At 47.9% G+C, this 17,102-nt stretch overlaps 1 protein-coding gene across 1 annotated transcript in view; it reads right to left on the bottom strand.

Moving 5' to 3' along the window:
* The window catches only part of MYH3 (myosin heavy chain 3), a 31,127-nt gene extending 27,972 nt beyond the window's left edge, over positions 1-3,155 (bottom strand). Inside the window, 3 exon segments of the mRNA XM_017859640.1 lie at positions 255-853; positions 1,876-1,934; positions 3,115-3,155. Coding sequence (XP_017715129.1) covers positions 255-845 — 591 coding nt within the window. The 5' untranslated portion in view covers positions 846-853; positions 1,876-1,934; positions 3,115-3,155.
* Between the last annotated feature and the right edge of the window lie 13,947 nt (positions 3,156-17,102).

Here is a 17,102-nt window from a genome sequence, read left to right as displayed (position 1 = left end):
TNCCTTCCTTCCTTCCTTCCTTCCTTCCTTCCTTCCTTCCTTCCTTCCTTCCTTCCATTTCCAGATTCTCCTGATCTGGATTTTAGAAACGAGTGAGGTCCAGAATTCCTCGCAGCACCCCCACAATGGCTTGGACCAGAATGTAGTGGACTGCAGTGCTCATCACCTTCATGATACAAAAGGAAGCTGCTATTTCATTGAGCTTGTGGTCCCCTAGGACCCCTAACACATTTTCCTTATTTCCTTAGTTAGACGGCCATTGCTAGAAGAATTTGGGACAAATCTAGGCTACCAAAGGAGGGTGTCCTAACACAGCTGTCATTCATGTTGAACTCCCAACTGCACACCCTTGGGGCGCGTGGAGCTGGGCCCCTCCGGCCTACAGTGAACATGGACAAAAATACCTGAAAACTAATTGTCTTCATCAGCCACAGCCAGACTCTATTCCCACCCTGGAACCTGAGGCCAGTATTCACTCTGCTTTCTCCGAGGACACCTGGGAAGCCCCGGGCTGCGTGGTATGCGGCATGCCAGTGCTGGAGCCACATCTGGAGGCGGCTGGGGTTGGGCAGATGCATACCCCAGGCAAGCAGGTATGACCAGGTGGAGGGCCAGCAGCCTTTGGAGGTGCAGAGTCTTACCCTGTTGTCCTCAGTTTCCACGGTGACCTTCCCATCCTGAGAACTCTTGATTTTCCCCTTGGCGTATTCTTCCTTTGAGTCCACCACAAAGCAATACGTCTTGGCATCAAAGGGCTGGTTCTGAGCCTCGATCCGCTCCTTTTCTGACTTCCGGAGGAAAGGAGCGGCTATGCCGAACACTTCCATTTCAGTGTCACTACTCATGGTGTCAGCTGGAAGGCAAACCCACCTGGTGAGCTCAGCTGCCCCCTTGCTGGGCACCCGGCAGCTCCAGGCCTGTCTCAGCCTCCACCCTGTCCTCCTTCAGCCACAGGAGCCCTCAGAGTCAGGGCCCCAGGAACCCAGGCTGTCCTCATGCCTCGAGGAGCTCCACCCAAAGGGCTTCAGTGCTGGGAAATCACACGGGCGCATGTTTATTGAGGGGCTACTCTGTGCGACAGGCTTACAGCCTATTTAACACAAGCTCCTCAAGCATCTGAAGCTTGAATTGGCGATAAGGGGCCTTGGAAGTGAACGCCACTCTTGGGACCACCTTTTCTGCTTCTGTGACACCCAGGTGTTGCTGAGGGAATGTTTCAGAATAAACATCATTAAAAAATAAACGCCTTCTTCAAAGAGAGTGTGCTAATGGCAAAGAGCAAAGATATTTTTGAACCATTTCAATCAAGGTGGCTATATGCTCGCATGAGGGAACCTGCCTTTTACTTCCTTGGGTTGCTAAGAACAAAAGCAAGCATCTGACATCAGCATCTGTTTGACAGTCCCCCAAATGCCACCTCCTCTCCTGCCTGACCTGTCCTTGTCTTTTTTTTTTTTTTTGAGATGGAGTCTTGCTCTGTCACAGGCTGGAGTGCAGTGGCATGATCTCGGCTCACTGCAACTTCCGCCTCCCGGGTGCAAACGATTCTCCTGCCTCAGCCTCCTGAGTAGCTGGGATTACAGGCACCTGCCACCACGTCCTGCTAATTTTTGTATTTTTAGTAAAGATGGGGTTTCACCATGTTGGTCAGGCTGGTCTCGACCTCCTGACTTCGTGATCCGCCCGCCTCGACCTCCCAAAGTGCTGGGATTACAGGCGTGAGCCACTGCACCCAGCCACGACATGTCCTTGTCTAAACATGCTAGTTCCTCGGTCCCTCTGTGTCCCTTATAGCCGGTGGGAGGAGGGAGGAACTGGCAAGCTTGGATTGCCTGGAGACCTCCAACAGCCGAGGGACAGGGCCCAGCTTCTCACCTGAGAGTCCCACCTGCAGGATGAGAGCAGAAGACAGCAGCAGCCAGGAGATCCCGGACCTGGAATAATACGCACATACACAACTTAGCGGTACTTGGGGTGGCTGCGTCCACGTAGAATCGGCTTCTGATGAGTTAACTAAAAAGGATAAAGGGGCCGGGCGCCATGGCTCACGCCTGTAGTCCCAGCACTTTGGCACGCTGAGGCGGGCAGATGGCCTGAGGTCAGGAGTTTGAGACCAGCCTGGCCAACATGGTGAAACCCCATCTCTACTAAAAATGAAAAATAAAATAAAATTTAAAAAAGCTGGGCATGGTGGCAGGTGCCTGTAATCCCAGCTACTCTGGAGGTTTAGGCAGGAGAATCGCTTGAACCTGGGAGGTGGAGGTTGCAGTGGGCTGAGATTGTGCCATTGCACTCCAGCCTGGGCGACAAGAGCAAAACTCCGTCTCAAAAAAAAAAAAAAAAAAAAAAAAAAAAAGGACTAATACTTTAAAGAGGCAGGTCGGAAGAGCAGGTGGCACGTGACCCACAGGAAGCCAGGCAGGGAGGAAAAGCCCTCAGCTGCGTAGAAATCTGGTTTCTCCCAGCCTGCACCTGCGCCTTCTTCAGTCTTCCTGACTCCTGTTTAGAATCGGATGGCAGGGACTGCATCCCTGCTAAAAGCCTGTGGTTCCAGGGTAGGGGGTGGTCTCCTTGTCTGTGAACTGGTGATATCTCTGAGATTAATTTACACACAATGGTCACAGCCAGTGTGGTCTTAAGAGGACAAGACACCTGGCAAAGGTACAGCCCAGGTGGGGAAGGTGAGGCAGGGTGAGGCCTCCGTCTCATTTCCCCTTCGTGGGTCACCGAGGCAATGGGAGAAGGTCAGGCCATGGCAGCTGGGCCCATGGGACATGCAAAAGGATCCTGCCCCAGAGGACACTTGGAGAGGAGGACAGGGGAGAGGGGGTAGAGGAAAGAGAAACTGCAGGGCTCCTGCTTGGCGGAGGTGCTGGAGCCAGAGGGTGCTGGGTGTTTGGGCCCAGGGAAACCTCGCTCTCTACACCTAGCTTATCCTAAGAAAACTCAGGCATGAGGTGCCACCTCACCAAAGCCAGGCGGGGACAGGGCGCCACGCACGGGGCTCCTCACCAAAGCCCGCAGGGCCAGGGCGCCACGCACAAGGTGTGGATGTGCCCACCGGGTGGGTGTGCTCCAAGCAGCTGAGACCTAGAAGAGGAGCCTGCGACTTACCTCCGCCCACAAGCGAGCCACAGAGGGCTGGCCGCTCCCCGGGGCTTTTATAGGCCATTGGTAACCCCCACGGTTCATTCCTTCTCTATATTTGGAAAGAGGATGAGCGGCCCCCCAAGCCGAGAACCAGCTTCTTCCACACGTATTTTGGTCGTTGCCAAGGGAAAGGTATAATTAGAAATGAGCAGGATCCATCACCATTTTCCGACAGCAGAATGTCAGGAGCTTGGAATGCCTTCTCTGAACTTGGGGCCGTTGCTCCCTCACCTGATGGGATAGGATGGCCTCACTTCGAGGGGGGGTGGGGGGCAGCCGCCTCCGTTCTCAGGCGCTCATCACACCCTGAACACAGCGCCAGCCCCTAGCTCATGGGGACCGAGGACTGAAGTCGGGGGCTTGCTTAGAAATGTCATCACATGGAAAAATGAATAAGACTGAGGATGAAAAGTTGAAATCTTTTTGGAATTTTGAGAAAGATTGTGTCACACCCTTGGGTTGTGATTGCAAAATCTGTGCCAGGAATAACTAATAATAATAATAATAGTAATAATTCCCCTCCCCGCCTTGCCCTCTTCTCCCTTCTCCTCCTTCTACTCCTCTCCTTCTTTCTATTCTCCTAAGTACATTCTGTCTCATTAGTGTCATTATTAACTTAATTCTTTCTGAAGCTCTAATAGGACCAGCAAGTGAATTAGTGACGTGGGGCCCTGCCGCCAGCTCATATTCCCAGCGACAGCTGCCTGGGGACCTGTGGCTATTAAGATAGATTACCAATTAGGAAAGACCAGCTGCTGGCCAGGATGGGGTAGGGGGAACGGCGGTGGCCTGCAGAGAAAGGGCAGACAAGGGGGGACTGTCTAACAAATGTGGTCATTTCTAAATCAGGAGTGGAAAAATAAAGCCTCAAGAGAAGAGTAAAGTATGTCGGACGCTTTTGCCCATTCTCGTTCTACTTTTTTTTTTCTCGACAAATCTTTGGGAAGATGGCTGGGTGGGCATCCTGTGGTTGCTTATTCTAATAGAACTGTTTGTCCATATTTCCCGTACAAACCGCCCCTTCCGTACACAGCGGTACCAAGCCCCGATGCGGAGGCCACTCCATGAGGTGTGCGTGGGACCGGGGAGGCAGGGCTGCGGTCTCAGGGCGAAGGCATGTGTTCAAAACACCCACTGCGCTCTGGCCCCTACATGCAGTGCTTCAAGAAGATGCAGAGGAAACAGAAGATGCAGCCTTTATCCTTAATGGTTTGTATTCTAGATGATGAATCCTGTGGACACTACAGACTCATTTACAAAATTGAGGCGATTTCACATCGAAGCAGCACATGTTTGTGAAGCGCCTGTTCAGTGAGTGCCAGACAAGGCCAGTGGCCGCCAAGGGAGCCAGTTGGGCAGGGCTCACTCCCCTCTTGCCTGCCCACCAGCCACTGAGCGTTGCCCCCCACGCCGCTGCCCCTCTCTCTCCAGGTGAGACTGACATGTCCATCCTTGGAGCCCCTCCTTATCCAAGGAGAGGGTAACTGTCACTCCTAAAGTGTCCATCCATGTCGTGAAGGGAGTGGTCCCCTGGGGCTCTGCCCTGTTGGCCCAGTGATGCACTGGCTGAGGCTGCTGGGTGATTGGTGGGCTGTCTCCTTGGGAAACCTGGTCAGGACAGCCACGGACAGGTAAATATCACTGAGGGGAGCGGTGGTGTTAACAAGCTCCGAGGGCTCAGGGGACAGGGTGAGCGGTCCTGGCTACATCTCCAGTAGTGGTGTATGCAGGGCAGGCTGTGGGTGGGGTGGGGGTGGGCGTGGGTGCTTACAGTGTCTACGTCAACACCCAGACGTGTTGTCAGGAGGAACTGTGTGGAAATGAAACAGGGCAATTTTGCTTTTTCCCTTTTGCGGTGACCAATGTACTCATCTATCTATATAACTACATTCATACTCACCTCCAGGAGACAGAAAAGAAATATTCCATTCAACATTTCTTTCAGTTCCCTTAAGAGAGAACCCATATTACGTCGGGACCTAACACAAGCTCTAAAATGCTGACGGCTTCTTGCCTGGCTTTCCACACCGTCCTTCCTTCCTTCTCTTCGTCAGAATTCTTCATCTTCAGCAAACAAATATAAGTGAATCTAGGAGAAAATGTCGTACACTCCCAGAGTGTTCAGCTGTGAGATCTTGGCAGTTTCTTTTAGTCTGGATCATTCCGGCTATCTTATGTATTTATGTTTCACTAATATAAACATCACTGGACACTTTTTATGTGTGTCAGGCACAGAACCCAGAACTTCCAGGGAGATCCACATGGAGACGGCCTGATCATTGTCTTCAAAGAGGTGTTCGTCTCTAGGGGTAAGAAGAGGAGGATGCATTCTCCCAGATGAACTGTGTGGTACAAGATCAAAGGTGTTGAGTGGGCCAAAAAGGCACCCATGCTGATGGCGTTCGAATGAGGGGGAAAGAACATCCCGCTGAACCGTCTCCTTGGCTGAACTGTCTCCTTTTCAGATGAGGAAACCGAAGGCAGGAGCTGCAGGAAGCTTGCTGGAGGCCGTGAGAAGAGGGCCAGCGTCAGGGATGGAGGTCAGCTCTCCAGGAGAAATCCCACGGTGACTGGAAGGGACGGCACCCACCGTAGTCTGGACAGCAGTTGAAAAGCTGGATATCAGGAATCACAAAGTCTAGTCATTTGGAAACGTATGAAGGAGAGGTGAGAACTGCATGTACTTCCGCAGCAGCAGGTCGGAGCAGGAGGAGCATGGAGCTGAAAGTCCGACAGGCCTGGCTGTGGGTCCCGGCTTGCCTGCTCGCACACCACGTGATGGGAGGCGTGTGCTTCTTTGAGCCTTCGTCTTCTCCTCTGTAAAATGGGGGTGACATACCTGCCTCCCAGACTAGTTATGTGCATTCAGCGGCCTATCCCAACATTGCACACACCATGCCTGGCGCTGTTTGGTACGTTGCAGGTGTTTGCCCGGTGTAAGTTTTCTTCTCTACCTGAAGATTACAGCACAGTATGACTGGTTTTCTTAATGAGAACCCTGAGTAAATTACACTGAATATATGTCTAATTGAGATGGGTAGGGGGAAAGAGACATACGTAATATTAAAAAAAAATTTCTGGCCTAGCGCGGTGGCTCATGCCTGTCATCTCAGCACTTTGGGAGGCTGAGGTGGGCGGATCACGAGGTCAGGAGATCGAGACCATCCTGGCTAGCATGGTGAAACCATGTCTCTACTAAAAATACAAAAAAAAAAAAAAAAAAAACATAGCCGGGCGTGGTGGCATGCACCTGTAGTCACAGCTACTCAGGAGGCTGAGGCAGGAGAATGGGGTGAACCCAGGAGGTGGAACCTGCAGTGAGCCAAGATGATGCCACTGCACTCCAGCCTGGGCAACAGAGCGAGATTCTGTCTCAAAAAAAAAAAAAATTATATCCAGCTGGGCATGGTGGCTCATGCCTGTAATCCCAGCACTTTGGGAGGCCGAGGCAGGTGGATCCCTTGAGGTCAGGAGTTTGAGACCAGCCTAGCTAACATGGTGAAACCCTGTCTCTACTGAAAAAAAAAATACAAAAATTAGCTGAATGTGATGGTGGGTGCCTGTAATCCCAGCTATTTGAGAGGCTGAGGCAGGAGAATTGCTTGAACCCGGGAGGCAGAGGTTGCAGTAAGCCGATATTGTGCTACTGCACTCCAGCCTGGGCAACAGAGTGAGACTCTTTTTTTCTTTTTTTTCTTTTTTTGAGTTTCGCTCTTGTTGCCCAGGCTGGAGTGCAATGGTGCTATCTTGGCTCACCGCAGCATCCACCTCCCAGGTTCAAGCGATTCTCCTGCCTCAGCCTCCTGAGTAGCTGGGACTACAGGCATATGCCACCACGCCTGGCTAATTTTTGTATTTTTAGTAAAGATGGGATTTCACCATATTAGCCAGGCTGGTCTTGAACTCCTGACCTCAGGTGATCCACCTGCCTCAGCCTCCCAAAGTGCTGGGATTACAGGTGTGAGCCACCACACCCAGCCTGAGACTCCATCTAAAAAAAAAAAAAAAAAAAAAAAATTCCATCCAAAGAGAAAAAACTTGAAGAGAGCCTCTTGCTTCTTCAACGAGGCAGCTTCAGGGGTGACCCGGACCCTCTCTTGGAATTCCTCCTCTGATGAACAGGGGGCAGATTACTTAGTGGTATATTATTAGCTCGCTTTTGGGAACAGAAGGAGCCCTTATTCTTTCAGCCATCACACAGCCAGGGATAATACCCACAGCCAGGGCAGAGAGCTGCATTTATCCCTTGATGGGCTGGAAAATATACGTATTGGGTCTCAAGAATGCAGGCCGGCTCGGCAGGCAATGAATCGGGGGCTGCCTTCTCCTTCACGATGCTCAGTCACTTCCTGCCCAGCTATTTTCTCCATCGCCACCGTTTGATGTTCAGTCCTGAGAACAGACACTTGGGTTCCCAACCTCTCAGCGGCATTCCCAGGACTGCTCTCTGCCAGAGCATGAAGTCAGCCTTGGAGAGCACATGGCTCCCGGATCAAGTGCCTTCTCCATGCCCCACTGCGATGGGGATTAGGTGTCACTAGAAATGAGGAACTCGGTTATCCTGAGCCAAGACCATTCCCCGGCACTGAGGGTGAAGGGTGGGGGTCCTAAGCCAAAATGCCCAGAGTCCTAAGAAGAAATTCAAGCAGAGAGAGGCCATAACTCTTTTAGTTCAATTCAACTATATGCACCTTCCCCAATTTTCTTTTTTCCTTTCTTTCTTTTTTTTTTTTTAGACAGGGTCTCACTCTGTCACCCAGGCTGGAGTGCAGTGGCGCGATCTTGGCTCACTACAACCTCAGCCTCCCAGGGTCATGTGATTCTTGTGCCTCAGCCTCCCACATAGCTGGGATTACAGGCAGACGCCTCCATGCCAGGCTAATTTTTGTATTTTTAGTAGAGACAGGGTTTTGCTGTGTTGGTCAGGCTGGTCTCAAACTCCTGTCCTCAAGTGATCCACCCACCTTGGCCTCCCAAAGTGCTGGGATTACAGGCATGAGTCACCGCGCCTGGCCCCCAACTTTCTATCATGAAAAATGTCAAGCATATAGGTAAGTACAAAGCATAATAAATGAACAACCATATCTAAATGCGACCACTGTTAACACTTTGCAGGTTTGCATCATCCCTCTCTTACTTCTTCTTTCTCTGTAGCTAAGTCTTACTTTGCTGGGACTTTTGAAAGTAAGTAGGAGACATTATGCAAATTCACCCTTAAATATGCAGTATGTATCTCCTAGGACAATCTCCAAAATGCCATTGTTTACCTAATAAAATTAACAATAATTCTATATCATCTCTTATGCAGTTTGAATGTAAATTTTTCCAGTTCTTCCAACAATGGAATAACTGGGTTCTCCCTACCCGCCAAGTAAAGATGGAATCTTCTTTTAGGCGATATACTCGGTGGTTATGTCTCTTTAGTCTCTTTCAGTCTGGATCATTCCTCCTACGTTATTTATTGATTGATTGATTTATTTATTTATTTTTCAGTAATACAAACATTATTGGGCCCAGGCGCAGTGGCTCATGCCTGTAATCCCAGCACTTTGGGAGGCCAAGGCAGGTGGATCACCAGAGGTCAAGAGTTCAAGACCAGCCTGGATAACATGGTGAAATCCCATCTCTACTAAAAATACAAAAATTAGCCTGGTGTGGTGGTGGGTACTTGTAATCCCAGCTACTCAGGAGGTTGAGGCAGGAGAATTGCTTGAACCTGGGAGGCCAAGGTTCCAGTGAGCCGAGGTCATGCCACTGCACTCCAGCCTGGGTGACAGAGTAAGACTCTGTCTCAAATAAAATAAAAATAAAATAAAATAAAATAAAATAAAATAAAATAAACATTACTGTACATTTTACGTGCCAAACGCAGAACCCAGCACTTCCAGGGAGGTACAGATGGAGATGGCCTGGTCTCTTGTCTTCAAGAAGGCGTTTGTCTCTAAGCGTGAGAAGAGGAGGACGCATTCCTCCAAATGAACTGTGTGGTACACGATCAAAGGTGTTGAGGGGATCAAACAGGCACACATGCTGATGGCGTTCAAATGAGGGAGAAAGAACATCTCATGGGACAAGGTGGCCCCAGGAGGGAATGCAAGGGCACTCTGTGAAGAGGCATTCGTGTGGAGCCCTGCGGAACAGGAGGAGTGTTTGAGAAGTCAGTGCTGCAGGAAGGCATCCTCAGCAAGGGCACAGGAGGGCCAAAGGCGGAAGTGGGAAAGCTCACAAGGGGCCCAGGAAACGAAACCTCCTGGAAAGCCATGGTACAGCAAAAACCAAGTCGACAGACATCAGACATTGATGGATTTCTCAGAAGGGGCCTTTCCTCTGGGAGGAGAAATGGGTGGCTGAGGGGACACAGGGCAGGAGGGGGACTTTCTTTTGGCTTTTTACTATTTACCTTTCTGTAATTTTTTTTNCTCGCCCGGCTAGATTTTTGTATTTTTTTAGTAGAGACGGGGTTTCACCGTGTTAGCCAGGATGGTCTCGATCTCCTGACCTCGTGATCCGCCCGTCTCGGCCTCCCAAAGTGCTGGGATTACAGGCTTGAGCCACCGCACCCGGCCTCTGTAATTTTTGAATTATGTGCTTAGTATATGTGTTACCTATTCCAAAAATGAACTAACACTTTAAAAAAGGTCTAGTATGGCCAGGTGCGGTGGCTCATGCCTGTAATCCCAGCACTTTGGGAGGCCAAGGCAGGTGGATCAACTGAGGTCAGGAGTTTGAGACCAGCCTGACCAACATGGTGAAACCTTGTCTTTACTAAAAATACAAAAATTAGCTGGGCGTAGTGGCATGCACCTTTAATCCCAGCTACTCAGGAGGCTAAGGCAGGAGAATCGCTTGAACCTGGGAGGCAGAGGTTGCAGTGAGCCAAGATTGTGCCATTGCACTCCAGCCTGGGCGACAGAGTGAGACTCTGTCTAAATAAAAAAGGTCTAATATGAAAAATGCTTCCCACCTTGCAAATACAATAAAAATGAATACTATGCCTGCTTTCAGGAAAGTTATGTAGCATCTTATAAGTACTCACTGTTAATGCAGGAGTAAAAATTGCTAGCACATTTTCATCCCTGCTCTGCTAAAGATATCGTGAGCATTGGGCCGGGTGCGGTGGCTCACGCCTGTAATCCCAGCACTTTGGGAGGCTGAGGTGGGCGGATCACGAGGTCAGGAGATCCAGACCATCCTGGCTAACATGGTGAAACCACGTCTCTACTAAAATACAAAAAAAAAAAAAAAAAAAAATTAGCCGGGCGTGGTGGTGGGCGCCTGTAGTCCCAGCTACTCGGGAGGCTGAGGCAGGAGAATGGCGTGAACCCGGGAGGTGGAGCTTGCAGTGAGCCGAGATTGCACCACTGCACTCTAGCCTGGGCGACAGAGCGAGACCCCACCTCAAAAACAAACAAAAAAAAGATATCGTGAGCATTGCATTGGTTCGTCTAATGCTCATGTAATCTCTGCAAGGGAGGCACTATGATTAGCTACAAATCCCAGAAGAGGAAACCAAAGCACACGACAGGTAGAGAAACTTGCTTAGGGTATGTAGCTAGTGAGTGACCAGCCAGGATTATAATGGAGTCCAGTTTGATGTCAGAACCCTGGAGTGAACCACCTCCCTAACTATTAATATATGAGAAGAGATTAGGGGATGGACGATTCAGGAATTATGACATAAGCTGGAAGGTTTGCAAAGTTAATCAGAGTAAATTTCCTGAAAATGTCAAACCTCAATCTGTAAGCGAAAGGGAGAGCTGGTGCTGAAAGATGAACAAATAAGGAGCTGACAGGGAAACCTAAGCCACGGGGAAACCTAAGGAGAGGACTCAAGACGAAAGTCAGGTCCGAGACACTTGGCTGGCAAAAAGGAGACGACCCCCTATCTCTGGTGGGGCAGGTGGCGGCTACCGTCGCAGGCTGCGTTGAACTCAGATGATTGACAGGACCCTTGTGGTAGGGAGAACAGAGCAACATGATTTAAGTCTAGAAGAATGATTTGAGCAGAACAGGTGAAGACAGATTCCAAGGGAAAAAAAAGGAGGCAGGCATGGGCCAGGACCTTGCCAGGGGATTTGGAGGAAGGAATTAAAAGTAAGGGATGGGCCTGAACAATGACATAGACAAGGAAGCAGATAAATTAGTCTGCCAGCTATATATCAGGCATGGAAGGGAAAGATCAAAGGTCACTGTGAGGTTACCAAAGCGATGAAATAGGGAGCAAATGGCACCGTGATAATACAGAATCTGGAAGAAAGGTGGCCAATGTGGGGGCTAGGGTATCATTTATTTTTATTTTTAATTTTTTAATTTTTAGACAGAGTCTCTCTGTGTCACCCAGGCTGGAATAGAGTGGCACCATCTTGGCTCACTGGAACCTCCGCCTCCTGGGTTCAAGAGATTCTCCTGCCTCAGCCTCCCGAGTAGCTGGGATTACAGGCACCCGCCACCAGGCCCAGCTAGTTTTTGTATTTTTAGTAGAGATGAGGTTTCACCATATTGGTCAGGCTGGTCTTGAACTCCTGACCTCCAGTAATCCGCCTGCCTCAATCTCTCAAAGTGCTGGGATTACAGGTGTGAGCCACCGCGCCCAGCCCATAACCTTTAACACTGAATTTTTGTTTAAAGCAGTGATTTCAAACCTGACTATCCCTTAGAATCACCCGAAGAGCTGTTTGTATAATCAATTGGATCTGGAAGAAAAGACTCTACAGCAACAGATAGGATAAAAGACTTAAGAATAAACTTAACAGGGGATGTGTAAAACTTTAAACTGCTGGAGGACACAAAAGTAGATGTTTCTTGCTTTGCACAGAGTAATTCACTGTCATAAAGATGTCAATTATCCCCAAGCTAATATATACATTTAATGCAGTCCCAATAAAAATACCAACACTTCCTTTTTCTGGAGCTAGAAACTTTATTTTAAATTTCGTGGATGTATGGTAAAGAAAACACTGAAAAAAGAAAAGCCACAGGAGGACATTCTGCCAGATACTAAAACGTACACTATGAAGTCTACATAATGAAGAGAGCTATGCTGTGCATGGAGAGACAGACTGACCAGCGGAACAGCATAAAGAGTCCAGAAGGAGGCCCGGATACCTGTGGAAATGTGATCCCTGAAATAGCATCTCAAGTCAGTGGGGCAAAGATGGACTCTTTTTTTTTTCTTTTTTTTTAGACGGAGTCTCGCTCTGTCGCCCAGGCTGGAGTGCAGTGGCGCAATCTCGGCTCACTGCAACCTCCACCTCCCAGGTTCCCGCCATTCTCCCACCTCAGCCTCCTGAGTAGCTGGGACTGCAGGTGCCCACCACCGCGCCCGGCTAATTTTTTTTGTATTTTTAGTAGAGACGGGGTTTCACCGTGTTCACCAGGATGGTCTCGATCTCCTGACCGCGTGATCCGCCCACCTCGGCCTCCCAAAGTGCTAAGATTACAGGCATGAGCCACCGCGCCCGGCCCAAGACGGACTCTTTAATAAGTGGTAGTGAGACACCCAGATGGCCATTTGGAAAAAAAAATGAATCTGGATCCATACCTCACACATACACCAGATTAAATAACAAATAGATCAGATCAAAATGCAAAGCAAGGAAACAGGCACTAAAATAGATCATGGTAGATTCTTTTATAATCTGGAAACGGGGAAGGCCGACTATGACTCAAAAGCAGTAAAATAAAAAACAACAGATAAATCCAACATCGTAACAATTAAACATCTTTATAGGAAAATTAAAATAGAGCCAAAAGACAGGACAGGCTAGGCACAGTGGCTCACGCCTGTAATCCCAACACTTTCGCCAGCTGAGGTGGGAAAATTGCTTGAGCCCAGGAGTTCTGGACTAGCGTGGGCAACAGAGTGAGACCTTGTCTCTACAAAAAAACTTTAAGAACTAGCAGGCATGGTGGTGCATGCCTGCAGTCCCAGCTACTTGGGAGTGGCTCATGCCTGTAATCCCAACACTTTGGCCAGCTGAGCTAGGAGAATTGCTTAAGCCCAGGAGTTCTGGAACAGCGTGGGCAACAGAGTGAGACCTTGTCTCTACAAAAAAAAAAAAAAAAAAAAAAACTTAAAAAATTAGCCAGGCCTGGTAGTGCACGCCTGTAGTCTCAGTTACTTGGGAGGCTGAGATGCGAGGATTGCTTGAGGCCATGAGGCTGAGGCTACAGTGAGCTACAATCATGCCACTGCAGTCTAGCCCTGGCAACAGAGCAAGACAAAAACAAAACAAAACAGAAAGATATGATAAAATGGAAGAAAATATTTGTAATTAACATCACAAAGGGCCAACTTCCTTAGTGCATCAATAATTCTTGGAAGTTACGAAGAAAAAGACAAACCAAACAACAAAACCCTGCAGATAGCAACAAATGGTAAATAAACAAGCAGACAGTTTATAGAAAATGATACACAGAAGGGCTTTAAACATATGAAAAATGCTTACCTTTCCTTATTTAAAAAAAAATGCATATTGAAAACATACTTTCTAACCAATCACATTGGAGAAAATCCAAATGCTGGGCAACACATTCTGTTGGCAAAGCTGCAATAACACACACACTCACACTTTTCTGGTGGGTGGAAAATTTTACAACTGCTATGGAGGAGAATTTAGAAAAATAAACTAGGGCCGGGCATAGTGGCTCACGCCTGTAATCCCAGCACTTTGGGAGGCCGAAGCGGGCGGATCATGAGGTCAGGAGATGGAGATCATCCTGGCTAACCCGGTGAAACCCCATCTCTACTAAAAATACAAAAAATTAGCCGGGCGTGGTGGCGGCGCCTGTAGTCCCAGCTCCTCGGGAGGCTGAGGCAGGAGAATGGCACGAACCCGGGAGGCGGAGTTTGCAATGAGCCAAGATTGCGCCACTGCACTCCAGCCTGGGCGAAAGAGTGAGACTCCGTCTCAAAAAAAAAAAAAGAAAGAAAAATAAACTAGCAAACTGATATGTGCAATTTCCCTTCTGCCAGGAAAACTATTTCTAGGAATCTACCATAAGAGGTATTTTCACAAATACTAAAATACTGTGAGCATAACGTTATTTATTACTGTTTGTAATAGTAAAAGACTGGAAGCAGCCTATGTTTATTGACAGGAGGCTAATTGAATAAATTATGTTATATCCACATTGATACAACGTTATGCACCCTTAAAAAAGAATTAGAGGCCGGGTGCAATGGCTCATACCTGTAATCCCAGCACTTTGGGAGTCCAAGGCGGATGGATCACTTGAGGACAAGAGTTTGAGACCAGCCTGGCCAACGTGGTAAAACCTCATCTATACTAAAACACAAAAATTAGCCGGGTGTGGTGACAGGCGCCTGTAGCCCCAGCTACTCGGGAGGCTGAGGCAGGGGAATCGCTTGAACCCAGGGGGCAGAGGTTGCTGTGAGCCAAGATTGTGCCACCACACTCTAGCCTGGGTGATGACAGAGCAAGACTCCATCTTAAAAAAAAAGAAAGAATTAGAAAGGTCTCTATGAGCTGAAATGGATCAATTTCCACGATATAGTGTTAAAAAAAAAAAAAAAAAACGGCATTCTGGAGTGTAATCTTTTGTGTAAGCAAGAAGACAAGAACATCTAACACAGGAAGGATAAACCAGACACTACTGAAAATGGTTACTTATAGAGAGTGAATGGGACCCAGGAGAGGAGTGCCTTCTTACATGGTTTTGACTTTTGAACCATGTAAAATGGTTTATAGATTCGAAAATAAATGTAAATATGAAGGAAGGAAAAAGCAAATCCTGAAATTGAATATAAACAGAACATTAATAAATCTAACTTATATCAAACTAATAACATAACTACACTTAGAAAAGACTTAATTCCTATAAAATTTGAAAAGTACTCTGGACATTCTTTGTGAGATATATTCAAAGCATAAAAAGAACTGCAGTGGCTGGGTGTGGTGGCTCACACCTATAATCCCAGAACTTTGGGAGGCCAAGGCGGGTGGATCACTTGAGGTCAGGAGTTTGAGACCAACCTGGCCAACATGGTGAAACCCCGTCTCTACTAAAAATACAAAAATTAGCTAGGTGTGGTGGCGCGTGCCTATAGTCACAGCTACTCAGGAAGCTGAGGCAGGAGAATCGCTTGAACATGGGAGGCGGAGGTTGCAGTGGGCCGAGATCACACTACTGTACTCCAGCCTGGGTGACGGAGGGAGACTCTTCTATCTGTCCACCTACCTATCTTTCTATCTGTTCAAACCTAGAGGCTATTTTAGGCTGAAAGACATCAAAGAGAGAACAAAATGTAATACTATATGAACCTTGGTGAGTTCCTAGATTGAAAAGAAAGAAGTAAAAAAGGAACAGAAAAAAAGAACAATCTGATGAGGCATTTGGGGGACAAACTGAGGAAATGTGAACATAAACTGGATATGAAATGATACTCATGGAATTTGTGAATTTTCTTAGGTGCGTAAATAGCAGTACAGTTATGTAGGAAACTGTGCTTACGTAGAGGAGTTTTAGACTGAAATATTTGGAGAAAGATAACTAATACAACACACTTCAAACAAATGAAAATAAAGGAGTTTACATCAGTAATTTTCTGATGCTTTAGTTTGCTTTTCTTTTATCGCAAGTGAGGTTGAACCTCAGCTCACACACACTGGCTGGTCATTTGTAGTTCTGTGAATAGTCTTCATATCCTTTGCCCTTTTTCTCTTAAGATGTTAACATTTTTCTATTTTAAGAACTTTCACATAGCAAAGGTTTTAGTAATCACTGTGTATATTGCAAACATTTTCCCCATTTGTTTCTTATCTCCTCTGAACCTCTCAACAATCCCAAGGGTTAGGCAGAGCAGGTGGAATTATCCCCACTTGGTTGATGGGGAAACTATGACTCAGTGGGGAATGTTTGCCCAGGGAAACAGGGCTGTGGGAAGACCTCATGCCCCAGGATGTCCTACCGCCCTGCAGGGATGTGAGCCTTAATGGCATCTTTTAGGATTACAGGACAAATCATTTTCCCTATACAAATTACAATTTCTTAAATATTTGGGCCTCAATTTCCTCCTCTCTTACCAAAAAAGAAGAGCTGAGGCCGGGAGCGATGGCTCACACCTGTAGTCCCAGAACTTTGGGAGGACGAGGTGGGAGGATCACTGGAGGTCAGGAGTTCGAGACCAGCCTGGCCAACATGGTGAAACTCCATCTCTACTAAAAGTACTAAAATTAGCCGGGCATGGTGGCTGGCGCCTGTAATCCCAGGTACTCAGGAGGCTGAGGCACGAAGGCTGAGGCAGGAGAATCGCTTGAACCCGGGAGGTGGAGGTTGTAGTGAGCCGAGACCATGCCATTGCACTCCAGTCTGGGTGACAGAGGGAGACTCTGTCTCAAAAAAAAAAAAAAAAAAGAGGAGTTGAACTAAATGACCTCTTAAGTCATCTTCAGATTGGGCATGGTGGCTCACACCTGTAATCCCAACACTTTGGGAGGCTGAGATGGGAGGATCTCTTGAGCCCAAGAATTTGAGACCAGCCCTGGCAATATAGCCAGACCCCATCTCTACAAAAAATAAAAAACAAAAAAAATCAGCTGGGTGGGGTGCTGTGTGCCTGTAGTCCCAGCTACTCCAGACGCTGAGGTGAGAGGATTGCTTGAGCCTGGGAATTTGAGGCTGCAGTGAGCCGTGGTTGCACCACTGCACTCCAGCCTGGGTGACAGAGTGAGACCCTGTCTCAAAAGGAATAAAGAAAATAAAATAAAAAGTCATCTTCAGCTCTGCTATCTTCTGATTCTGTGATTTAAGGCACAAGAGAGATTTACTTGGAGCAACGCACTGTCTTTATCTCAAACAGTATATGTATGTTGAAGGCGGGGAGGGGGAGGCAGCTGGGTTATCAGTCCCGTGTATGACATTCTCCAGGGGGAATGTCCATGACAGTACGTTACCAAGAGCATTTCCTTCATTGGCTTGAGTCCCAAAAT

The sequence above is a fragment of the Rhinopithecus bieti genome, unplaced genomic scaffold (assembly GCF_001698545.2).
Source record: "Rhinopithecus bieti isolate Rb0 unplaced genomic scaffold, ASM169854v2 scaffold_51827, whole genome shotgun sequence".
Taxonomy (NCBI): Eukaryota; Metazoa; Chordata; class Mammalia; order Primates; family Cercopithecidae; genus Rhinopithecus; species Rhinopithecus bieti.
Note: the sequence above shows the minus strand (reverse complement) of the source record. Positions and strands in the feature narration are given on the sequence as shown.